Raw genomic sequence first — 24,546 nt, 5'->3', positions numbered from 1 at the left:
GCGTTTATCCAAAAATAATATACATATATATATATATATATATATATATATATATATATATATATATATATATATATATATATATATATATATATATATATCAATCAAAAAAAAGATAAAAAATAAAATAAACCAGGGTCACCTATGAGTTATATATTCCATTTTATAACCAGAGACACCAGGTCTCCACAGTGATATTGTGCTTCTGCAAGCATGTGTTTAGAAATAAAAAATATATCTTTATATATAAAGTATAAAGGTAGAATCCTCACCATGACTTAGACATAGAATCCTCTGCGCACGACTTCCACTAAGTGTTTACGTCGTAATAAAGTGCACTCACGTTAAGGTGTCCAGACTGCAACACAAGTACAATTTTGACCAATCTCATTTGCAATTACTTAAAAAAAAAAAAAAAATCAAGGTCTCGGGTGAAATACTGGCTCTTTCCAAAAATAAACCCTGTTGCTTTCGAGGGACTGCCAGGCTCCATGGAGCCGTGTTCCGCCTTTGTATCAAAATCCATCTTCAAACTTCTCTTCAAACACAATCACATCTATCACTTCACACCGGTCGTCCCCAAATATAACTACAAAGAGCTCGCGTCTCCGAAAACCCAACCGGAGCACACGAATCCGAACCCAACACGGCTGAAACACCCCCGAAACCGTCGCATATGCAGGGTCAGCACCACGGCCGGCGAGCCAGAGCGCCACGCCCTTTTCCGGGGCCGGCGGTCAGAGCCCGTTCTGCCGGAGGTTCAGGTTGGGAATCCTCCTGTAGACGAAGTGGAAGGTCTGCGTGAGCGGGCGGCTGTGGATCTCCGCTTTGATCCGCTGGGGGTGCGTGTCCGGCGCCAGCTGCTGGTTGGTGTCCCCCGTGATCAGGAAGAGGGCGTAGTTTTCGGGGTCGGGCACGCGGAGCTTGAAGGCGCAGATGGAGCAGACCTCCTCCGTGGTGGAATAAGGGTGGACGATCAGGGTTTTGGCCGTGCAGCCCGTGTCCACCTCCTGGAGGGCAACACGGAGGTAGTTCTGAAGGGGGAGAGAAACGGAGCGTTAACAGGCTGAGGCTCGGTCTATGTATGGGTATGTGTGTGGAGTGGAACACGCTAAAAAACAATTTCAGACGGAAGAAAAACACATACAATTATATAACATGCAGTTATAGCCAAAGAAAAGTGACCATTTTATATGTGCAATTCTCATACATTCCACTAGATAGTGCTGTTTAACAGTACCAGCACTACAGACCATGGAACAGCAGAGGCGGATGTGAATAGAAGTTAGAAATAGAAAAATAAAATAATAATAATAACAATAAATTTTCCAATAATACATACGGATAATACCATATTTGTTTCATTGGAAGGCCAATAAGGAGAGGGACATTCAGTTATTCAACATGCGGGAATCAAACTCTGTAGCGCAAATCACAATACTGAAGGCATTCCATGTCAAAAAAAATATTTCAAAATAATAAAAGATAGTTTTGACTTGTTTGCTTTTTTTCCCCCGTGGAATACGGAAATATATCACAGAAGAGACGGCACCAGGGTTGGGCAATATATCAAATTAATATCTTGATGTAGTTAAATGTTGTATTTTCCTGCTCTTAATGGCTGCAGAGCAGTAAATTACCTTTGTGCAAATATGTTATGTTAGGACCAATATCATCATTCCCAAAATATCTTCAAAATCAAAGCATTCATCAAACATATTGTGACATTTGGTTTCGTCCATATTGCCCAGCCCTAGACAAGATAAGATAAGATAAGATGGAGCCATTGCCAAATGACCGCAATCCTTCACTGTCCATGCAATTCTTCTCCTTCAATGCCAAAGGTGCAGTTCTGATGTGTTTTTGGAACCGGGGACACTGGGACTCACAGCCTGGGAGGGGGGTGTCAGGGTCGGTTCAGGTCAGGTCAGGCGTGATACCTGGAAGTCGTCCACAGAGGGCGCCGTGCGCTGGGCGGTGCGCCGGCGGTGCCACTGGTGCAGGGTGTTCTTGGCCTCGGAGCTCAGCACCCGCGCCGCCTGCTCCTCCTGGAAGTTCTTGATCAGAGACATGGCTCCGTAGGCGCTGGTCAGGTAGTAGCCGCCTGGGAGGAGGAGAGGGGGGTGAGGGGAGAAGTGAATTTGAAATGAGAAAAGAGTTTGAGCCGGTTTAAAATGAAGTCCAGAAACTGATTTACTCGCAGAAATGCAGTAAATAAATATTGAAATATTTATAAAAAGAATGAAACATCGCTGAATTTGCAGATGCAGCATTGATGAAAACTGTTCACCCAATACCAAGGTATTTTTGTCATTTATTTGGCAAATCTCTGCTTTATTAATCAATTAATTATTGAACACGTGGTTCAGGTTCAAATAAGCCGTAACGCCGGCTCCACTCACTCTGATTCGTAAGGAGAAATCAGCATGTAAATCCGACTCAACGGACGTAGGTTGTTGGTATAAAGACTGCTGTGGTGTGGTTCAAGCAGCCACACCTGTCTAGGTAATTGGGGCCGGGACCAGGGTGGCTGTACGCCTGTTGCTCTTTAGACCAATCAACGAGCAACAGGTAAAACCCCCATCCCAGCACACACACACACACACACACACACACACACACACACACACACACACAGGTGGGGAGCCCTAGCTTAGTGCTGCCCATGACGGAGCGTTTGTTTCCCCTCCACCAGAATGAAAGTGGGTTGAGCCGGAGCTTTCTCCAGCGCGGCCACAGCGCTAAAACCAAGTGTGGAGGGGCGGTGCGGCCATGCCAGATGAGGCAGCGTGACACTCTTAGTATCAGTTATTTAACTTCCTGCAGGCGAAAAATAAATAAAGGAAGCTGAAACTACAACTTTGATTTTACATTGGAAGTGGATTTAAGGATCTGAAAGAGGCACAAAGACACTTGTTTGTAAATCAAATACTTTCATTTTAATGCATTGTCTCCTTGTTTAATGGCCTCAGACTGACCTGCTGTGTCACGCCCATTAATGACTTTAGTACAGTATAAAATGGTGTTTTTCCACTGTTTTCGGGGTGTAGGTCATGTAGGGATGCATCGGCCAGCGCATCCCTACATGACCTACACCCCGAAAACACTGTAGCAGCTGAGCTTTTGTTATGGCAATGCTTAGATTCCTTATCCTATGAACCTTGTTCTGCCGTACCCCAATCAGACTTCCAATGGGATTTCCTCCCAGTCAGGGTGGAATTTCCTTTCCCCAGCCTCCCACAATGACCGTGATAATGTCACGGAAAGTGCAGTTCCCCCCCGAAAAAAAACGTTTCTATGAGCTAAGTTCCTCCCAATCAGAGGAACCGTATTCCCGTGATCGTATCTACGCAACATCCTGCGCGCTTGAAAGAGGAGCGAGCTGAATTCCAGCGGAGCAAACCCGATCGATTCCGGCCCTAAATTCCTTCCTCCGGCCACCTTGACCTCACGTTTGATTTCACCGTGCCTGATCTCACCCGGCGGATACGTAGCGGTTTCGTAACTTCAGTTAAACTCCTCACCTACTAACAATCCACACAAACTGCTTCCGCTGCAAACGGCTGCTGCTACGAACCCAGCCTCTCAACAGGCGGAGTGTTTTCGTATTTTATTAACACAAAATGGTTCTCAATCACCAGACCTGCATACGATAAGACTCGACCGCGACGTCAACTTAGAAATGTTTCCACGAAACAATGGCGGCGTTCATCATCATCATCCGTTTTCTTTTTTTTCCTTTTCCCCCATTAATTCTTTAATACGATCGGAATGTATGCGAGGAAACGTGGGGGAAGCCGCAGGATACAGCTTCGCTTGGATTCTTTTACAGTCGTGCCACACCTCACATCAACAACAAAAGAAGCCACGTTTATAGAGCCAATAAGCCCCCGATTGAGACAGAATGGAACCGAGGCTGTTCGAATGTGAGTATGTTAGGAAGCTGCGGAATGCAAGGACATATTTTTTTCATTTTCATGGACGGTGCGATTCTCAAGACCCGGCATGTCTCATTGATCTCAGGATTGCCTGAGACACTCACTAACTTTCAAATCCAGGATCAAAACGAGTACGTTTGCATCCACGTTCCTGGTTTGAATTAGTATTGAATTCAGTATCAGAATCGACTTTATTGCCAAGTAAGTTTACACGAACAAGGAATTTGTCTTGGTGTTCGGTGCATACATGTAACATAAATGCAAAACAACAAGTAAAAATATATAAGAATATGTAGAATAAGGCTGTTTTTTTTGTTGTTTTGTTTTTTTAAATAAAGCTGTACAGTTCAACCTTTTATGTTTGTCCTCTCGTCTGTTTTTGGATTGTTCCTGAGTGTGTAGGTAACTACTGATGTTGTATAGTTGGGTCTGAGTCACAACGATCCAAGTGGGTGCAGGTTCAAGTCCTGCCATGTTTAAGTGCGTGGGCCTGTGTTAAATTGCACTTCGAACCTTTTATCTATGTGTCTTTTATCCGATTTTTAGAACTTTATTTCTTTATTTTTATCTTTCCTTTCTTTCATATCATGTATTTCATGCCTTATGTAAAGCACTTTGACTTGCCCTTGTGGATAAACTGTTCTACACAAATATACCTGCCTGGCGTCATCCTGTGTTTGTTTTTCCTCGGGCTCTTTCCCCCTTCCCGAGAACCAAAGCGGGAACATTTTAAGAGGAGTTCTGAGGCCCCAAAAAGAATGGTCTTTAATCTCTCTTTAATCTCCGACCGCACGCACCTTCCCCGTGCAGCAGGGACGGATCCAGCAGCTCCATCATGTACTGGATCTCCGTGTCCAGCTGAGGCATGTCACACTGGGCCAATACGTAGGTCAGCATGGGCAGGAAGTCGTCAGCGCCATACATCCTCCCTGGACGTCGGGGGAGGGGACAGGGTGAGGGAAGGATAGGTGTGGTGGTACAACAGATCACATCCACAACACACACGTAGCAACACTACGGCTGGGAGGCGAAACTTGATACTCTCATGGTATCGACTAAGGCTGTGACGCTCATGAATTATTTGTCTCTTTTTTTTTTATTTTATGGCACTATCACGGTATATGACTAAAATTGTGTAAAATACATATTCGCATTGAATATCCGAACATAACAAAGTCAATTTCACTTAATAACTCAATCGATGGAAATGCACTAAATGTGTGATGTTAATCATTGCAACATTTCTAACATTGGCTTTTCCTTGAATTTGCCTGAAAACACATTAATATGGATTCTAACTATGTTGCAAAATGATTGTAATCAACCCAAAATAATCAACCCAAAATAATCAACCCAAAATAATCAACCCAGGTTATAATTGATGACTGAAAATTGTGACACATCTAGTATGGACCGAACTGCTTTGAAATGACGAATTTCAATATGTCATTGGTTAATCTCTTGGGCCTTATCGACACATTCAAACACTAGAGGTTGGTATGGTAACAGTAAATGTGTGTCATGTCATTTTCGTTGTTGTCAGACGGAATTATTGGAAAAGCTAGACAGAAAGATTGATATTATGACACAGCAGAAGACCTTTAACTCAGTGCTATGCAAACCGTTTTAGTATTGGAAAAGGTCTTGTTCAGGAAACGTTGTCAAAGTTAAGGTGCCTGACTCAAAACATTTCTAAATTCAAGCTTCAGACAACACGAGGTGCAGCGCCTCCGATCCGTACTCGTGGACTCATGAAATGCATCCCAAAAGCACATTTAATTCCGGTTGTACGCCTCACAATGCTCCTCAATGCAGCCACGCACACGGCTCTTCTGCGTACCTGAGTTATCTTGCATGATGGTGTAGATCAGTTTACACACGTGCAGCAGCAGGGACACCTTCTTCTCGGGGGAGTACATCTTCCTCATGCTCGTGAACTTGTGGCGGATCTTTTCGATAGCCACCGGGTCGGGAGGCACGGCCCCGTCCACCCCCAGCTCCTGGGGCAGCTTGTTCTTGGCCACGGCCAGGTTGTCCTTCAGCTGCTGCAGTGCCCCGCTGCTCACCTGGAGAAAGGGAGGAAGAAGTTTGAAAAACGATAGTTATCACTCCGTACCCCGCTGGCCACATAAGCAGCCTATTTGGAATATCCTCTCGCATTTCTGAAGGCGCAACATCCTTCCATAATAGCAGGGCGGAAAGGATTGTCCTTGTCTCTCACCTGGAAGTCCTGCAGGGCAGACTCCACGACGCTCTTGAGAGGTTTCAAAACACATTTGTGCATGGCTTTCTCCAGAACCTGGTCTGTGGAAGGTGACACACAGGCACACACATTTTGAGGACACACAACAGTAAACTATTTGACGTATGCACTGTTTGTTGGTTCTGTGACTCATTTATGATCAACAGAAATGCAGCATCAATGTAGAAGTCAAGATACCCCCGTAACAATGTGATATACAATACTGTATAATATATACAGTAATACTACTCCTGGAATGGGTTAAACATCCTACAGGGATTTATAAAGTGTATCTTCCATCTACTAATTCTATACTAATACTGCACGGTTATTGCCCTGCCAGTTGTCTCTGGCTGCCAAGTGAGAAAAAGGGATATTCTCGCCATGTTGTTCCCCCAATGGCATGAGAAAAGGCTGCAAATAGTATAATATAACCACTTTCCCATAAAGAGCGCATATTTCTTAAGGATTTTTAATGGAAATATTTACATGATTGAATATATTCACGCTGAGATGTGATATCTTAAAGTAAGGTATTTTAGTCAATATGTAAACAACATCCATAACTAAAACAATCGCTTCCAGCCAGAAGTGGGTACTGAGCGAATAGCAAATAAGACTCACCAAGGACTGATTAGTTCATGAAGATAATAAAAAGAGCTTAAGGACCTAATGCACTGTTGGGCCTACGTACGCCTCCGCCGCGTGTGTCACCTCTACTGTGTCCCAGCAACGGAGTAAACTGTTACTCATTCAAAGGCTTGCAGTAGAATTCAATATGTGGGGCCTTAAATATCTTTGTAGCGCGGCAGCAGGTGAGGAAGAAGAGCCGGAATATCAAAGGGCCGTGAAAGTATGAACCTGAACGTATCCAGCAGCCCTTGAGCAGGACGCCTGATATGCTCCGATAAGCCGGTCGTCGGCGCAACTGCGCGCGTCCGTGGGAATGCGCGCACGAGAGTGTGTGGGTGAGTGAAAGGCCTTAATTGTAAAGGGCTTTGAGCGGCCACCGCGGCGAGAGGAGCACCACATGAATGTGGTCCATTTACCACCCGGCTGCACGGACGAAGACGCGCGGAACCTCGGTGTTTCTTCCTCGAGGAAAGCGCACACTCTGCGTTCGTTCACGGGTACGAGTCGTCTGTTCCGCGTGGAACCGTGCAGCGGGGTCTGCCGAGGTGAGGCACTTGTGCCCTCGCGGCGAACCCCGAGGGCAAATGAACCAGAAGTGCAGAACAAGGGGAAGCCGGCGTTGTCTAGAGGGGCCGGAGTGGAAAGCAAATAACCTCTGGGTCTGGTAGTGAGCGCATGCTATCGGAGCAGATACACGCACACACACTTCCTTAACGCTGGTTTCCTCCCTGCCTACAATGAGGCTCATGTCCTTTGTATATTGAGCAATGTTTGTTATTGTGCTCTATCTACTGTAGCATTATTTAGAAAAACGACAATAAACCGTAAAGGAACCCGCGAGCTGAGGAAACGCGCACGCACGCACGCGCACACGCACATCCTGTGTGTGTGTTTTTTGGAGTTCACCTCTCTGCTCGGCGTTGAAATGTGTGTTCCCTGTGTCGAGATGCACCCACTCAAACACTGTCACGCTTCCAAATACACATCCCCACACACACACACACACACACACACACACACACACACACACACACACACACACACACACACACACACACACACACACACACACACACACACACTTACTTCAACACCCTTTACTTGTCCAAAGAAAAATACTTGACTCTTTACCCATAATGAAAAATAACAGATCAACATACAGAGTTAATTAAAGGTTTACTCAAATCTGTGTGTGGTGTATCCACGTGTGCCGGGGGAAACTCCATGCCGACAGGGAAGCTTTTCCAAGCCCTTCCTCCACTGTCCACACTTTCTGAACTCAGAAACACGACTTGAACCATCATGGTTTAATGCTTTGCTTTCATAAGGACACAGAATGACTCATCCAACTTAATTTCCACATCACAAAAATATATTTCCAGCAGAGTTTGCTGTCAGGGTTGGAAGTGCTACCCTACCGAATGATAAAAATCACATAAGAACTGTACGACATTTTAACCTTTCTGTAAACAATTAAAATATCTATGAATCAAAACAAAAAAACCAAACCAACCAAATGATATTAATCAAATAATCAGTTAACCAGTAAAGATCCTGTGAGAAAAATCCTAATTATGTGATGTTTTCCAATTGACCAAAATGTGAATATCTTTGTTCTACATTAAAATAGGAAAACTTAAGTATAAGTTTAACTGCTGGGGGTTAAATATTTAACAGTGTTAAGAAGCCTGATTCAATACGGGTTCAGATCATTCAAAATGTCTTTTGAGCATCATTTTGTACCTTTGCACTACTTACAGTACTTACAAATGAATTTAAAAGGGAATTAAAAACGAAACAAATAATCAACAAAACCTTACATTTGGGAAATAACCACTATTACCCTAGCGAGTAAAACAACTTCGCTTTTTCTTTAAACTATGATTTGGGTGCTTGTTAAAGTGATCAATGAGTCAGCTCACCATCCCATATAATGTCCAATAATCCTGGTTTAAATTTTTGGCACCAACGATATTAAGTACACAGTGTACGCTAGGCTTTCAAGCAATAATGGTTATTTGAGGTTCATTTCACATCCTTAAAAGTAAAGGATTTTATATTTGACGCCATGTGAAACCCTCAAAACAATTGACGCTGTATTAACTTTGTTGCTGTTTTACATTTCCCCTTCCTAAAGGGAATATGTGTGTGAGACGGTATGTGCATGTCCGTGGTCTGTAAGCCCAAAGAGAATGGCTCATTTCTCTCGCTGAACAAGGCTTTGCTGTAATTGTTTACAAAGAACAAGGGAGGAGAGACGAGTGCAAAGACACGATTACATATTCATGCAAATATTTGTGTTCGCAATGAGCCCAAAAAAGATGTTCATTTGAAGTGGGGAAACTCGGCAAACAGCATTTGACAATCACCCAGACCTCACTTGAGCCAATCTAGGGCAAATACTGTTCATAGTGTTCATGAAAAAGTGACTGGAATTCAATGGGATTCCTCACAAACAAACACCCAAGGGGGACGCTGTGGTGTCAGCATATACTATCCACAACAGGTCCGGAATAACTCGCTGTGCCACGGCACATTTAAATATCTGTAACTTGACTCTAGTCCTGAAGTGGAGCAAAGGCTAAACTTTCAAACTTTCGCCTTGGCACTTGCTGAACATTGATTGAAACTTGACACTGAATCTACCCACCCAACATATCGTAACAATTTATGATTCATGTCTCGGCACTACGGTCGGTTTATAGTTTTAGGTGTCACTTTTAAACGGCATTATGGAGAGCCGATCCCACTTACCAATCTGGTCCTCAGGTATGAGAGACTCCATCGGGGGGTCCAACTCAGAGCTCTGGCGCAGATAAGCCTTCATCTGAGTCATGAACTGCCTGAGAGTCTGTAGGAAATCCAGCGCTGAGGTGTGACATGCCCGATTCTCCTGAACAAAGTTGATATAGTCCTGCACCAGGCGGCCAAAGTAGGAGGCCTTGTCCCTGGAAAGCTCAGCGATCCTCTTCACTGCCCGTCTCTCTGGGGTCATGAGGGAGCTGAGCACCCCGCTCACCCTGCGGAGCTGGCCCTTCAGGGCCCTGGGCAGGATGAAGGAGCCCCCGCTGAAGCCTCTGCTGAGGCGCACGCCAACCCTTCGCCTTCGGGCTTTGAAGGGCCTCCTGAGCCCCATTTCCAAGTCATTCTCCAAACTGACCCCATAGTCCTCCTCCTCCTCTTCTTCCTCCTCTTCATCCTCCTCATCATCGTCCTCGCTGCTGTCCTCAGTGGGGTCCCCGCGGTCCCGGCAGCGTCGGGAGGGGCTTGCGGCGAGGCCCAGGGAGAAGCTGGGAGACCTGGAGTAGTCCAGGGAGTCTGAGGAAGACGTAGACATGCTCATGTCACTGAGTCGCTTGTGCCCAACGCCACACATGCCGGCCTTCCCAGTCCGGCTTGGAGGGCACCCCGCGCCGTTTTCAAGATGGATCTCGGTTGGCAATGGGGCCCCAGGCTGACAGGGAGGAAGCTTAGCACGGGAGAGGGCCTTGGCGATGGTCTCATCGTCCAGGGCAATGTGGCAGCGGTGAGCCTCCAGGTCGGGCTTCTTGGGCCTTGGAGGGGGAGGGTTTGACGGAACAGGTAGGGGAGCGCTGGCCTTCTTGGAGGGACTGCTATGCTTGGCACCCATGGGTGGTGGACAGGGTGCCGGGCGCCTGGTGGAGGATTTGGGATGCCTGGCAGCCACAGAGACAGTCTCTGGCATGCTCTTGGGTTTAGTGGCGGGTGCCGGCGGAGGTGGAGCTGGGCGCCGACGTGGCATGAAGCGTGGGGGCGGAGGACGCGGGGGAGGCGGGCGCGACTTGCCGTTCACTGTGAACTTATCTTTACGTTGGTTGCTATCCTGGGTGCTGGAAAGCGGTGTCAGCGGCGCATTCGCCGCACTCCCCAGTCTGTCGTCTGCCGTGGCTGCATGTGAATCAGAGGAAGCAGAGGTGTGGTGTTTCTCACGCTGGCGGTGGTGGTGGTGGGCCTGGAGAAAGAGGGGGTTGACAAAGCACACCGCTCCGCTAGACTGGCTCCTCGCTAGTCGAGAGGAAGTCTCTGGAGCGCGGGAGCGCAGGGTCGGAGGGGCGCTGACGTAGCCGGACGCGGCCTGCCTTCGCCGAGCCCCCTGGTGGACAGCCTGGATCCCCCTGTTCCTGTCAGTGCGCTGGGGGCTGAGGGTGCAGCTCAGTGGACGAGAGGGAGAAGGGTGAATACGACGCTGTTTGCCCAGGGCAGAGTCCCAGAAACCTGTAGAACAGCCATTCGGGAGACAATCATTAACCTTCGTCAAACACACAAATACTTAACCATTTAGTCCATGTGACATTCACAGAAATGAATGTCCTTGAGAAAGAAGCACATCACTAATACAAAAGGAACAACAAGGGTATAAGTCATTTGAAGAGTTACAAAATAAATCACAATTGTGACTATGTAGTAATAAAAGACAGTGTGCTTGGCCATCTTCAACTTACTTGACCGCAGTTCAGATGTTTTTTCTCAAACTAAGTAAGCCGTCCCCTCTCTCTCCTTGTACGTTTTTCTCTGTATGTCTCTCGTTTCCTCGTAGCCAGTTCAACCCTGTCTCAGCACTGAATCATTGGATACCTAAACACACCCTAGAGACACATGGAGGGAGTTGCCAATGCTAATCTCCAGTGGGAGGGCACGGAACACACAACACAGTCCAGCCACTCCTCTTTCCTGTCATCTCCTCTGCCTAGCTTCCATTCCCCATGTCTGCGTTTCTCCCAGTACACTGTAGTTATGGATTTTTCCGACGAAACGCGTTCTCTCTTCCCTCTTCTCCTCTGCCGTTTGCCCCAGATACTTGATCATCTTTCTTCCCCATCTTTCTCTCTTTACTCAGCTGGGTCTCGCATGACGCTGATACGCCAGCCCGTTGAATATCTCCATTGTTTGCTGCCAGTGCTTGCTCTTGCACACATACCGCATTGGAAAACATTTGGAAAGACAGCAGCTACTGTGTCAGGCCATAAATACATAGCTATGACATCATGAACTCATCGCATAATGCAAATTTTCAAAACATTGAAACTGACCCGCAGCCTAGTCTGGTTTCGATGCTGTCTTGCGTCCTTCAACTAGAAAAGACACACAGCGGCGCAGAGGGAATACAGATACGGGGTCCAAATAATTGGGCACACTTTCAAAGGTCTAAGAATACTCCATCTCGGTATCTGGGGGACTGCCAACCGCCAGCGGCATTATTGCCGTCCCACGTGAGCAATGCAAACTGAACCCTGAAAACAGCCTCTCACACCCGACCCATCAGCCCATGTTTAGCAGACATACCTTGGGATAAATATAACAACAGCTTCTATAACCACGCGGAGGAATGCCAGCGATCTCCTTTCCCATTTGAGTAATGTTCAAATTGAGGGGTAGAAATAAAGCATACCATGATGGGGCGTTAGAAAGTAAATTCAGGATTCTGCCAAGTCCACAGACTAAACTGCGTAAATAACATGTACGTTTTGAATCATCTCTGTGTTAGAACATGTTGTATACACATAGGTCATTTAGAGAGCTTGAAAGAAATCCAGTAATAAAATCCTCTCGGCTGTACAGCAATATCCTCCACGACCTCGAGGGAGGCGAATAAACTGCTGGGCAATAAGGACATTCAAAACTTATTGGAGGTTTTAAAAGCACTCTGTATTTCACTGGAGGGCAAATCCCCATACACGTGTTTGTGTTTAAAAAAAAAGCCATGCTCAGATTCCGTAGAATAGGCAAAGACAGTCTGCATTTTGTCTTCAAATAGAAGCTTTCCAGCGGGAAGGAGGAGTTACCCCACATGTCATATTCCTAATAAAAGCAAGTTAAGTCACAGCCTTTGCTGGAGCTCCGCCCCTGCAGGTCCCATTTAGGCAAACTTTGCAAAAGGGGGCATAAGCAATCTGTGCAAGTTAATACCCACGCGCGCACACACACACACACACGCACACACGTGCACACACACACACACACACACACACACACACACACACACACACACAGAGGCATAAAAAATGATTTGTCTGATTTGAGACAATAACAAAGAAATATTACTATTTTATCACACATTACCATGAACTCCTTCCGTGTGGGGATCTTGGTAAAGCACTGAAGCAAATGCTGAGTGATTTTCAAATGCCAGCGTCTGTTAGGGTAAACGGCTGCATGTGTGGCAGCGCGGTGTGCCGATGCTTACACTACAGCGCGCAGCCAAGCTTTCCTGTGGCCACTCCCTGCGCTAAGCACTCCAGCATGCAGCGTGCCTCCATACCACAGCACGCTGACTCACTGGAATAACATGGCAGGGAGACAGGGTGACTAACCCGCTGGAAAGGCAGACCAGAGAGTACAGAGTTTGACCGAAAGACCGAAGAAATCTTTAATCCTTTAAACTTTAATCCAAACGTAACAAAAAAAAAACAAACAAAAAAAAAAAACGACGCAGTGTCTGGACACTGACTCGGAGTGTTGATCCGTGGTTGCTTGGTCACTTCCCAGCGTGGAGCGGGAGGAATTTGTATACCAGGGTAATACGGGTCTTTCCAGTTGAGGTGGACGCTTGTTGCCGACGTTCCCCCGTAGCAGGAGACAACAGAAGCTCGAGCCACTTTCCCTCTCATCGCATATGAATCATAGTATGCAGGTAAACGCCTAATTTGTACTTTGGGATTTCTACGGAATGTAACTTGCTGCTACCTGCTCCAAGCTGAGCCACCTCCTCCAGCTCTTTCTGAGTTTTGGCTGACGCAATGGCCTCCGGGAGTTGGAGGGTGAAAGGCAGGACATCCCTAAGACAAACACAAAAAGAGACAAAAATGGCAAGAAAGAGTAAAAAAAAAAAAGATACTCGGAAACAAAAATTGAGTGATGATGGTACATGGTTGGTTTCCAAACAGAGGCCTGTCTGTCTGATGTTGTGAATGATGTTATTTAATGAATGCATGTCTTGTAACGTATCTTTATCCTTACATCAATGGCCGAATTTATGCAGACATAAAAATCGTTTAATCAATCAATTGACAGCTAGCTACACAGAAAAGCAAAGCAACACATCCAACCGCAAATAAAAATCGACTTTACTACAGTATATAAACTCGAAATCTGCGGCGCTTGGGATCTTTCCAGTCGTATTTTTGTTTAATTTGTTCGTCAGGTCCATTTCTCAGATCAAAAGTTGACGTTGCGGTGGGTATCGCCGCAATGGCTCAGCTTCCCATTTTCTGCTTCCCGTCTGTTGCTTTTTCGGCACTTTGTCTGCCTCTGCCAGCCTGGCACAGGCCGAGAAAATGAGAAGTGGGGAAACTCGGGCACCCAGAGCTGGCTGCTTACTTGACAAAAGTTATTTTCATTCATGAGGTTTCCATCCCGAACTCACGGCAGCATCACAACAGACACACAGAGAAAAAACAAATGGAAGTCGGAGACTAGAATAGACATTATATATATGTATATACATATATTACCTGCTGATACAGTAGAAGGCCACCAGACGAAACAGATCAGCAAAGCTAATCCCAGATTCTTCCACAGAAAAGGCTGCAAGTATACAGAACATTCATATGTATAAACGACGCAGTGATAATATAATATATAGATTGCACTGAGCGCACACACACACACACACACACACACACACACACACACACACACACACACACACACACACACACACACACACACACACACACACACACACACACACACGATTAATTCCATTCCTGTGGAAAAATGTCTGACCATAGAAGCAGAGTATCCTCCCTCACTTCACACTTTGTTTTTCAAAACAGCCGTCTCCACAGAGTGGACTGAGGGGCCAACTGGAACACAGCTGACCCATATCTGAGGGCCAACCCCCCCCAACGCCACCGCCCCCCTCCTTTCCCCTCCCCATCCCCATGGGCTTTTCTAAGTACAGCAGCAGGAGAATCCACAGATGGAATGTCATCATAGTTTGGAGCTCACTAAGTTCTATTCGTCACCCAGGAGTTAGCTGCCCATTCATGACCAAGAGTGTTAAATCAAAATGGAATACCGTTTTATGTAGATATGAGGCATTATATACACGGACCTAATGTTCAATGGTGTGAATGAGGTACTCTTTCAGGAGGACGGGACAGTATTCGCCGACTGCCCAACGGTAAGGCACGACTGTCGAAAACTGCGCTTCAATGCTTTACAGACATCATTATGACACTAAAAACATAAAAGTTTTTGCACCGATTGAAGCACTTTTGCTGTTTGTCATGAAACTGAGATAACTCAGCAAAAGTCAGCATGAAATGTGTGTTGCAGAACTGACAAACAAAGACTTGAAAGCAGTCTTTGACCAAGCACTGTGCGTCAATGTCCATTGTGCATCCGTGCTACACTGCTGCTGCTGCCTGTACTAACTTACTTTAGTGTAACTGCCATGGGAACACATTGGGCTCACTACTACTAGTTAAAATAGTGCAAATACTCTGCTAACTCTGTTGACAGATGTGTGCATTTTACTTCTCATCCCGTTCTTGACTTTTTTTTTTGTTTTTGCTGCTGTGACACCTGCATTTCACTACGGGGATTAATAGAGCGTTATCTAAAATGTTCCAGGGGAATACAAACAAAAAAAAGTAGCAGGAGGAGGCACAAATCTAAATGTAGCCCACATCTCTGTCAACAACATCATCTCCGACTGAAGTGTCTGAATTATCCCGATAAAAGAAAGATCCGGTCGGCCCGGTGCACCGGAAGAGAGGAACACTCACTGTACTGGCTCTCTTTGACGAGGTAGTCGCCGACATAAGGTTCTGGACCGTCCTCGCTCAGACGCACGCTCAGGACTTTCTTCTGCAGAGACGCTGACTTCCTCACCAGGAACACCTGAACAAGAGCAATAACTGCGATAAAAATGATTCACAGGTGAAATAAAATGAACAATGACGACGCAGCATGTCAGAGAATCACAGGACGTGAAAGTCCACCGGACGCACAAAGTGTGGTTATGTAGTCAAGATGCAGGCCTAAGTGTGTATTGCTCGATCCCGGCACTGACATTACGTGTCACAGGATACCTGTGAAAACGCCGTCCATTAGCAATCAGACCCCTCCAGGCGCCGACCCCTCCCTTACCCCCGGCGGCTGCTCAAGGAGGATGCGCCCGGCCTCCTCCTCGCTGAGCGCCAGCAGCAGCCACACCGGGTGCGTCTGGGTCAGCCGGTCCAGGACGCTCATCCTCCGGCGCAGGGAGTCGTACCCGGAATCCCTCTCGCCGCCGGCCCCGCCGCGGTGGGGGGACTGCAGGTACACCCCGCTCACCTCCCCCTCCAGCCTGGACGGAGAAGGGCCAGAGGAAAGGAGACGGAGAGAGAGAGAGAGAGAGAAAAAATAAAAAATAAATAAATAAAAGAGTGAGAAGGGAAGGGCAATGCGGCACGGGCAGAGCATGGACTCCATCAACTGGTGTAAATGAAAAGTGCACGCAATGAGAGGACATTACATTAAATATTACAGAGAACAATGAAACCCTATAAGAATCCCTTCTTTTAAAAAAACACTGCGCAAAACACTATTCAAGGCTCTACTTAAAATGTTGCAGTAGAGGTTGGAATCCACAGCCATTTGGGTTTCATTTGAGTTTTTAGCGTGAGAGGTGGCAGGAAAGCGTGAGTGGAAAGAAAAAAAGAAAAAAGAAATAAAAGGCCTCACCCGCGGAGCACAACAGGCTCCTTGTCCAGCGCGGGGGAAGTCTGGACCATCTCCTGCTTCAGCTCTCCAATCTCCGACGCAAACGTGTCAATCAGCTAGACGGGAGGCAGCAACAGAAAGTTCAGCTGACGGAGAAAAACAATATAATCGATGGCATGCCCTCCGAGGGGGAAGAAGGCAGGATATCACAGGGCTGATAAGAGGGGTTCAGTCGAAAGCGCAACTCAGACTGAAGGTGGAAGGACGTTTGTTTTCAAAAAAAAAAAGAAAAAAGAAAAGGCGAGATCCAGTGGCAGGGAGACAGTTAGTCATTTTTTCCTGTGTATGTACTTCACTTCCTACAGGCAGGAAGCATGGAGACAAAGCAAAGGCAATAATGACCCACACAGACCCGAAAAACGCAGGGTCTCACCGCACCGAGACTCCATCCATGGTATCTCCTCTATAAACACCAAACTCTATCTAAAAGAAATCCATCTTTGTAAACAAGACCAAATGAGTTGTAATCGGCGGAAATGTAAACGTCCCAGGATAATGTTCCAAAATACGGGGGGTGGGGGGGATCACAGAGGAAGTAATTTATCACTTGTGGGATGGAGCTAAGACCTTGATCAGAAGAAGCTATTTTTTGCAGAAGAGAGAGATAGTGGTTGTTCCACAATGGGCCATTCAACTGTATGTTTACTGCCCATTATGAAGGACCGATGAGTGTGGACCATCTTGCCTGTGTTGTTACTTGTAATGGCAGGGCTTCAATGACTCAAGAGGAAAAGGAAAAGGTCATCGAGAGGCTTGAGAAACTGGCCTTTTTTGGGGGAGTGAATAAAGCAAAAAGCATTAAGAAACATGGCGTGTTTCGGTCGACACGCATTCCAGATGGTGGGGCTACGCTAAAGAGCATGACTTTCTAACAATGAAATCAAATGTGAACGTAATCAAGACGGGTGCGTAGATATGGACAAAATAAATAGAATCTAAACTGTCCTGCCGCACTGCAGTGAGCTCATCCTTCTGGCTCCATACGCTGGCAAACTAAGGATCCCAACCCAACTAATTTGTCCCAGGTGTTGCAGGGCAGTGTACTAAAACCAGGTGGCCCGGCTCTGTTACACTATACCACCAATACCTCACTAGGTGGCGTTGTTTAACAGTGTCTCTTCCAGCAGTTATGGCAGAGAGCCAGACCACAGTAAACATGGCCCCTGGAGCCTCCCCACCCCGTCAGTAAGACTGAGTGGAGCCTGCTCCCCACCACCCCCCGTCACATTGAAACTCTATTATAAAACGCAAAACATGAGTCAGCCGGTTTTTCTGCAGCGGTAGGGAACTTAGCGAACAGCGATTCAAACGGACTGCTCAAGTCCGTCAAAAAACAAGCAAGGTCTCGAGAGACTAGTGAGTTATGTGTCTTTGTGAAAAAAAAACACAGAAAATTGATTTCTAGAGATGTTAGCGTTTATACTCCATGCCCAAGACTTTTAAACCACCCAAGATTGTGAGCGATGGTGTGAAAGACGTTTTTGGGTCTTTTGTGTGACAGCCCGTACGCCCCTATCTGCCGTCTTATTACAGGTTGGACGAAATGTACATGCCTGTGGGAACAGAGCTATTGTTGGTAGTCACTTTACATCTGGTTTTTGTTTTGTTAAAAAAAACAAAAAAGAAAACAGTGAAATAATAAAACATAAACACACAGGGTCAGTTATCTTCCTTCATTGTGACTTTCTGTATTTGTTTTGGTACTTGGAAAAAGACAGTACACCACCCCCATAAAGGGAATCTGTGTCCTGCTAAGAGAAACCACAACCAAAAAAAAAAAAAAAAAGGAAAGAGAGGATGGGGGACATCCTCGTCAAATGTATCTGCTTGGGTTTCTAAATTCTTGTCCTTTTTTTATAATTTTTGTAAATATTTATTAAGATGTATATTATTTGTCTTTATTATAGTCACTTTCACCTGGTTGTAGTCAATTTCACTTAAAAAAAAATGTTTTTTTACTAATAATGTGTATGGTTGAGAACTGGCCTGAAAAGTAAACATTTCAGACACTTGCTGTAATGTTCTGCATTGACAAATAAATCTCTGAAACATGGGAATGGAAAAGGAAAATGATTGAGCCACAAACTCAAGGTCAGTGAACTCATGGAATCTGTCCAACGGCTGGTGGTGGGGGAAAACAGCGCCCCGTGTGGTCCTGACGGACAGATATTTGCACAGATGCTTTTTTTTTTTGTAAAAATAAGTGATAATGTAGGAGAGGGAGAGCAGAAACACACACACACACACACACACACACAGAGCAGCTGCAAACACACAACAAAACTTCTCAAGAGAGCACTTTGTCGAGATCCTTTCGTCCATCTTTTTCTTTTGTTTTTATCTCCCGCACTGTAAAATCTGTGTGTGTGTGTGTGTGTGTGTGTGCGTGTGCGTAGATAAGCGATTTTCTGCCTGCACTGTCATTAAAGCCATGGATGTTGTCAATGGGAAACTATGCATTTGGTTTTGACACTCGCAGGGTGTCTGGGCAGGAGGGAAAGGGCTGCCGAGACACAGTGGAAAGCTGAGGGAAATTAGTAAATGACAATAACAAAACCAAAAAAAACAACCTTTCAGCTGCTGAAAGATTGTTGTTAATTCCGTAGTACCTTTCTAAGTGTGTGTTAACCAACGCTAAAAGCCTTCCTGTCCACTGATATACTGTGCATAACTGGTTCTTCAAGGACTACTGCAACTAAAGCTACTACTACTACTACTACTACTACTACTACCACTACATTTTAGTGATGTGGTTGGTTACTTCTTTACGCTCTTACCTTTCTACACCGAGGTTGAGGTCTACTCTGGGACTGAACTGGTGGGGCCCAAATGTCAACGGCCGGGGGTTGAAGCCAATGTGGAAGTGCTTTAAACTGCAGTTCAGCTAATGGCCAGATGCTGCTCCAATGGAAGTCAGTGGTAAAAGTAGACCTTTCTCACTAGAAATACAATGTTTTTCCAGACATTAGGGGCTCAATAGCAACGTTTACATTTCCTAATGGGTGTCTGGGTTGTGAAAAAGATTGTTCCATAAAGAGGACACCCAACTTTGTGTCCTTAAAGAGGGATATATTTGCGGGCGCAGATTGACAAGAACAAGAAGGCCATATTTCATCTTCCCCCTGACTGTCTGGAGGTTTCACCCCCCAGGTCTACACATAAAGATTCCTTACTGAGTGTAAACGCAAACTTGGGCTGCTCCTTACTACAGTGGTCGGAGTTCACAGAAAGGTCAATCTCCCTAGGAGAACATGTACAGTGAAGTCAAACTGATCTAGGTGTCAGCGATGGGAGAGGAGACGGGCCTAACTCATTATCCTCACATAAATAGACCTCTCTTCCCGAAAACTCTTCAGGAGTTTTATGATCAAATGCACAGTATAACAAAGGATCATGCGTGTCACAGCGTGCTCTCTAAACTGCTTGAATTCACGAAACTGCTTGTATTCCGGGAGTCCGTGTCTTAAATTCCCTTTTTTTAACCCCGAGAATGATAACTGGAGCTGCACACCGCCATCTTAAGCAATGATACAGTTGTCTGTGACCAATCAGAGCTCTGCAGTGCTATCACGTGACTGTTGCAGAGATGAGAAATGCAGCTTTGTTTTTTTACTTACTTCTCCCACAAAAAACAACAGATTTGGATCAGACTCAGAGGACGGCATGTCAGACCTGCCCCAAATCCAAATTTTATTCATCATGTCCGTGGATATGTCAGTTCCATGACATCCATAGACGTACGTCAATTTTAGGGGGCTGGACCCCTAATTATAATAATAATAATAATAATAATAACAATAATAGAACACTCGGGGCAGTTCCAGGAAATGTAAAAATGGAGAATATATAATATGAATCCTGATGGTTGTAAAAAGATGGAGAGTATGAGGGGACAGTAAGAATAGAAATATTAAATATTGTAATATAAAGTGGAGGTGTACTGTTGAATATGTACATTAGAGTGAGTGATGTATATTGAATGTACAAGTGACAAGAGCATATGTAGAATTGTTCATGTGTCATTAATAAAACCAGTAGCTTATTTTTGCTGGTTAAGAAGCCTGATGACCTGGGGATAAAAGCTGTGAGTCTGGCAGTCCGTGTCCGAATGCTGAACAGTCCATAGCCTGGGTAGCTGTAGTCTTTAATGATTTTCTGTGCTTTCCTAACAGTTGTCCACTGGACACGTTGGCACAGCGTATGGGAGCGCCGCGCAGCGTGGTTAACCACTGGCTCCACCCGCTATATGGTGAAGTGTCCCCGACGTGTCAATGTTGTTGTAGAGAGAACTGAAAAACAACAGCGGTTGAGGTGCCCAGTCGAAAAATAACAACCTGGGATGGCCATGTCCCTTTTTGTTATAAACTTCTCTTCAGGCACACTCTCTCTCTCTGTCACTCTCCTTGCATCTGCACCCAATGCTCTCTTCACTTCCCGCTCTCCTGTCCTTCCAAACTCCGCTCTTTGCACACCTCCACCTCCACACCACCACCTCTCTTGGACACCTCCCCTCCAATCAGATGAACTCATGCATTTTATAACAATGAACTTGAGGGCAGTTTTTACTGCCGAGTCTGCTTGCCCGGACCAGGTGAGGTTCTCTTTAATGAACACACCGAGTAAGTTGACACAGGAGACTCTCCACTTAAGCTCCATCGATGTGAATGGGAGTGTGACCCCTCCCCAGCTGCTTCCTGAAGTCCACGATCATCTCCTTAGTCTTGCAGATGTTGAGAGAGGTTATTGTCCTGGCACCCTGTTGCCAAGACGCTGATCTACTCTCTGTAGGCGGTCTCATCTTTGTTGGAGACAGGACCCAGAATGGTGGTGTCGTCTGCAAACTCGAGGATGACGTTGGAGCTGTGTGTGGCCACAAATTATACGTGAGCAGGGTGTACAGGAGGGGACAGAGTATGCAGCCCTGTGGGGCATCCGGTGCTCAGGGTCAGTGCAGAGGAGGTGAGGTTAGACTTTCTCACCACCTGGGGTCTGCCTGTCAGAAAGGGCAGGATCCAGTTGCAAAGGGAGGTGTTAAGACCCAGGATCCTGGCCTTGGGCACGAGCTTAGCGGGTTGAGTGCTGAGCTGAAATCTACAAACAGAATCCTCACGTATGTGTTTCCTTTATGCAGGTGGGAGAGGGCGGTGTGTCCTGTCAGGGCGACGGCGTCGTCTGTGAATCTGTTGGGGCGGTATGCAAATTGAAGGGGGTCCAAGGTGCCAGGAAGGAGAAGGACGTGAAGGAAGTGATTTAATGAGACAAGTCAATGACACCGTCCATGACTTCAAATCTGAGACTGCAGCGGAGATGTCCCTCGGGTTTTCTTTGGACGTGCATTTGAAATTACTCTATGTGTGTAACAGATGGCAAAAAGTAAAGTATCAGTAAAAGAGGAGGAGACAGACACAAGTGAGGCACAGGGCAACTGCGAGAAAGTATGAAAAAGAGAAAGAATTGGAAAAAACTGAGGTGTGTGTGTGTGTGTGTGTGTGTGTGTGTGTGTGTGTGTATGTGTGTGCGCGCGCACACATGTGTTTGTCAGGCTTCCTTCCAACTTTTGCAGCTGGCAGTCTTCAATTCCCTCGCCCATCTTAAATCACCCTACCGAAGCTAAACCGGACTGTAACAAAACAAACCGAAAGTACCTTCACTTTTCAGTTCCATCAGTCAATGCAATTACTTCCTGGAAACGAACAGAACAGAAGTGCCACAAATAGAACACGAAGACGTGGTGTCATCAAAACTAAGGCAGTAAAAACTATATTTTGTAAACTCCTTGCAGCACAAGAAGAAACAAAACCACAAAGAGGGGTTTGGTTTAATAGCCAAACATGCCGACAGGTAGAAAAACAGTCAGCAAGGACTCCACCTATCCATCCGCCGTGCGTCCGTCACATCCCTCCGTAACTGAGATCCACTGGTGGTCATCTCCTACCTTGAAGAAGCTCCCGCTCCTGTCCATCGGTGCGACGGGGGAACTGCCAGAGGCCATGTTGTTGTGGTTGTTGTTGTTCTCCTCCGCGCTGCAGAACTGGGTCACTGCGCCTGAGCCCCCGGTTCAGGAGGTCTGGAGGGGCGTCCGTGGCATCGCCGGAGCCCTGCGGGTCGGACACTGGATCAGCAGCCTGCTCCGCTCCGCCGCGACCAGAGGAAATGCCTGCTCTGGCCGCAGCCGGTATTATGGAGGTGCTGGTCTGCTGGAATCTCTCGCTCTGCCTCTCCCTCTCCCCCTCTCCCTCCCTCCCTCCCCCTCTCTCTCTCTCTAACTCCTCCAACCTCCGTCTCTCCTAATTAACTTGATATCATTCCATCCTTTTTAACTTTGTACAGAACATTAGTCCTCCCCGTTACCTTCCTCTGTCTTCATCACTTCCTCAGTTTCACGTCCTCCACCATTTCCTGGATTTAGTTTGAGTGTCCTTATATGAATACGATCCGTTTTCCAGTTCCTTCACCACCCATAAAAACAACGTTGAGGGGACTTCAAGACACCTCAACATAGCTCTTGCAGAACACTTATGCTCGGGATCTCTTTTAAGTTCATTGGCATCATTGGCAGTGTGCCATCATTTCGGCCCATAATGGTATTTCTCTCATAATTCAATGCTTTTCCCTTTTATTATCTTTGTCTCTTCATTTTTACTCCTCCAAACCACATTTTTTTAGAGGAGTAAACCACACCACCCTCTATCGTCATTCTTCACTCCCTCTGTCTGTCCAGGCTGAAGCTATTAGGGTCGGCCCTTCCTATTTTGGCGGCGCTTCACAGCCGGTGTGCCGCGGATGAGGCACGCTCTGTTTGTCCGTCGATCCACGCAGCCCCTTTGATCCTGCGCAGGACGAGGGGCCTCGACCCCCAGAACAGTAGAAAAACAATGCAGAGGTAAATATTTTCAACAAAACATGGGCAAAAAATGTAACAATGCAAATATCAATATCAATATCCATACAGGAACGTTACCAAAAGCCCCCGCTGAGGCAATTTCCTGCTGGGTGATTGGTCGTCACTCCTGCCATATCTCTACTGTTGACTGTGTCAACAGATGATATGAGCAATAGAGCAAATACTGCCTTGTGCAGGGGGCATGTTTCCTGTCTGAACGCTGAACGAAACACAGGGCATGCTGGAAATAATTATAACGGGGAACAAGGAATTCCACTCAATTGAAGCAACTACACGGAAACAACTTTAACGGTATATTTTATTTGAATGAAATGTGTGTGTGTTCCTCAGCTGTTAATGAACAGGAAAATCACATCTGAATGGGTCCTCCACCCACAGGCCCGGGGGCAGTGCTGCACAGAGAAGGACGGTTCTGAGATGCAAACAGATGATTTACTGTGAAAGAGCGGTGGCCCAAGAAGAGAACTTTATGATCAGCTGTGTAGTGTCGTGCTTCCTCTCGTTTGGTTAGCTTTAAGGCTGTGCTGGTTCATGGAAGCGCCGGTAAATAACTTCTGTGCATCACAGCCCTGCGGATATTATATGCAACGAGGTGTGTGGTTTTTGTGGCAATCATTCACAATCACTAGTCATTACTCAATATCGTCGATACTGTACATAATATATCATAATATCACAATATACTGTCGTTAAAGGCTGCATTACAGTAAAGTGCTGCAGTTTTCTGAGCTTCATAGACTGTTTTCATCAATACCTTTACCTGCTTGGTTCTAATATCCACATTACCAATAATTGTTGGACAAATATTTGTGTGTAAGTATCTCATGAAAGCACGAAAAGTCACACCCAAATATCATTCAATTATCGATATCGAAACATATTATGATATTTTAATGTCAATAGCGCTGATCCAATATCTCCTATTACAACATTTGCGGTCTGTAAGGCCTGTATACAGGTCGTATTTGATTAATTCCTCGCGTCTGGAAGAGGCGACCAGCAGCCAGCGGGGGAAATGACATGTGTGTCATCCACGACACTAATTGTCGTTCCTGACGGCCCTCCGTCTGTCGGATTTTGTGAAGTCTTGCGGGGCC

At 46.0% G+C, this 24,546-nt stretch overlaps 1 protein-coding gene across 1 annotated transcript; it reads right to left on the bottom strand.

The window, feature by feature from the left end:
• Positions 1-140: 140 nt before the first annotated feature.
• LOC307229286 (ras and Rab interactor 2-like) lies at positions 141-22,563 on the bottom strand. Its single transcript, XM_079999252.1, has 12 exons — positions 22,481-22,563; positions 16,507-16,601; positions 15,931-16,129; positions 15,567-15,681; positions 14,286-14,358; positions 13,519-13,610; positions 9,568-11,049; positions 6,160-6,242; positions 5,779-6,004; positions 4,736-4,867; positions 1,941-2,104; positions 141-1,034 (listed from the first exon to the last, which is right to left on the bottom strand). Exons 1-12 carry the CDS (start codon positions 22,535-22,537, stop codon positions 738-740), a joined length of 3,015 nt encoding a protein of 1,004 aa, XP_079855378.1. The 5' UTR covers positions 22,538-22,563; the 3' UTR covers positions 141-737.
• Between the last annotated feature and the right edge of the window lie 1,983 nt (positions 22,564-24,546).

Source organism: Zeus faber, assembly GCF_960531495.2.
Source record: "Zeus faber genome assembly, chromosome: 4".
In the NCBI taxonomy this organism is placed as follows: Eukaryota; Metazoa; Chordata; class Actinopteri; order Zeiformes; family Zeidae; genus Zeus; species Zeus faber.
The sequence above is the reverse complement of the archived record's forward strand: the minus strand, read 5'-3'. Positions and strand labels throughout refer to the sequence as shown.

Coding starts and splice junctions, on each gene's coding strand:
- LOC307229286 (XM_079999252.1), bottom strand. CDS start 22,537: ATGGCCTCTGGCAGTTCCCCCGTCGCACCGATGGACAGGAGCGGGAGC. Junction 13,611..14,285: donor GCCTTCTACTGTATCAGCAG/GTAATATATGTA, acceptor TGTTTGTCTTAG/GGATGTCCTGCCTTTCACCC. Junction 11,050..13,518: donor GGTGGCTCAGCTTGGAGCAG/GTAGCAGCAAGT, acceptor GCTGTTCTACAG/GTTTCTGGGACTCTGCCCTG.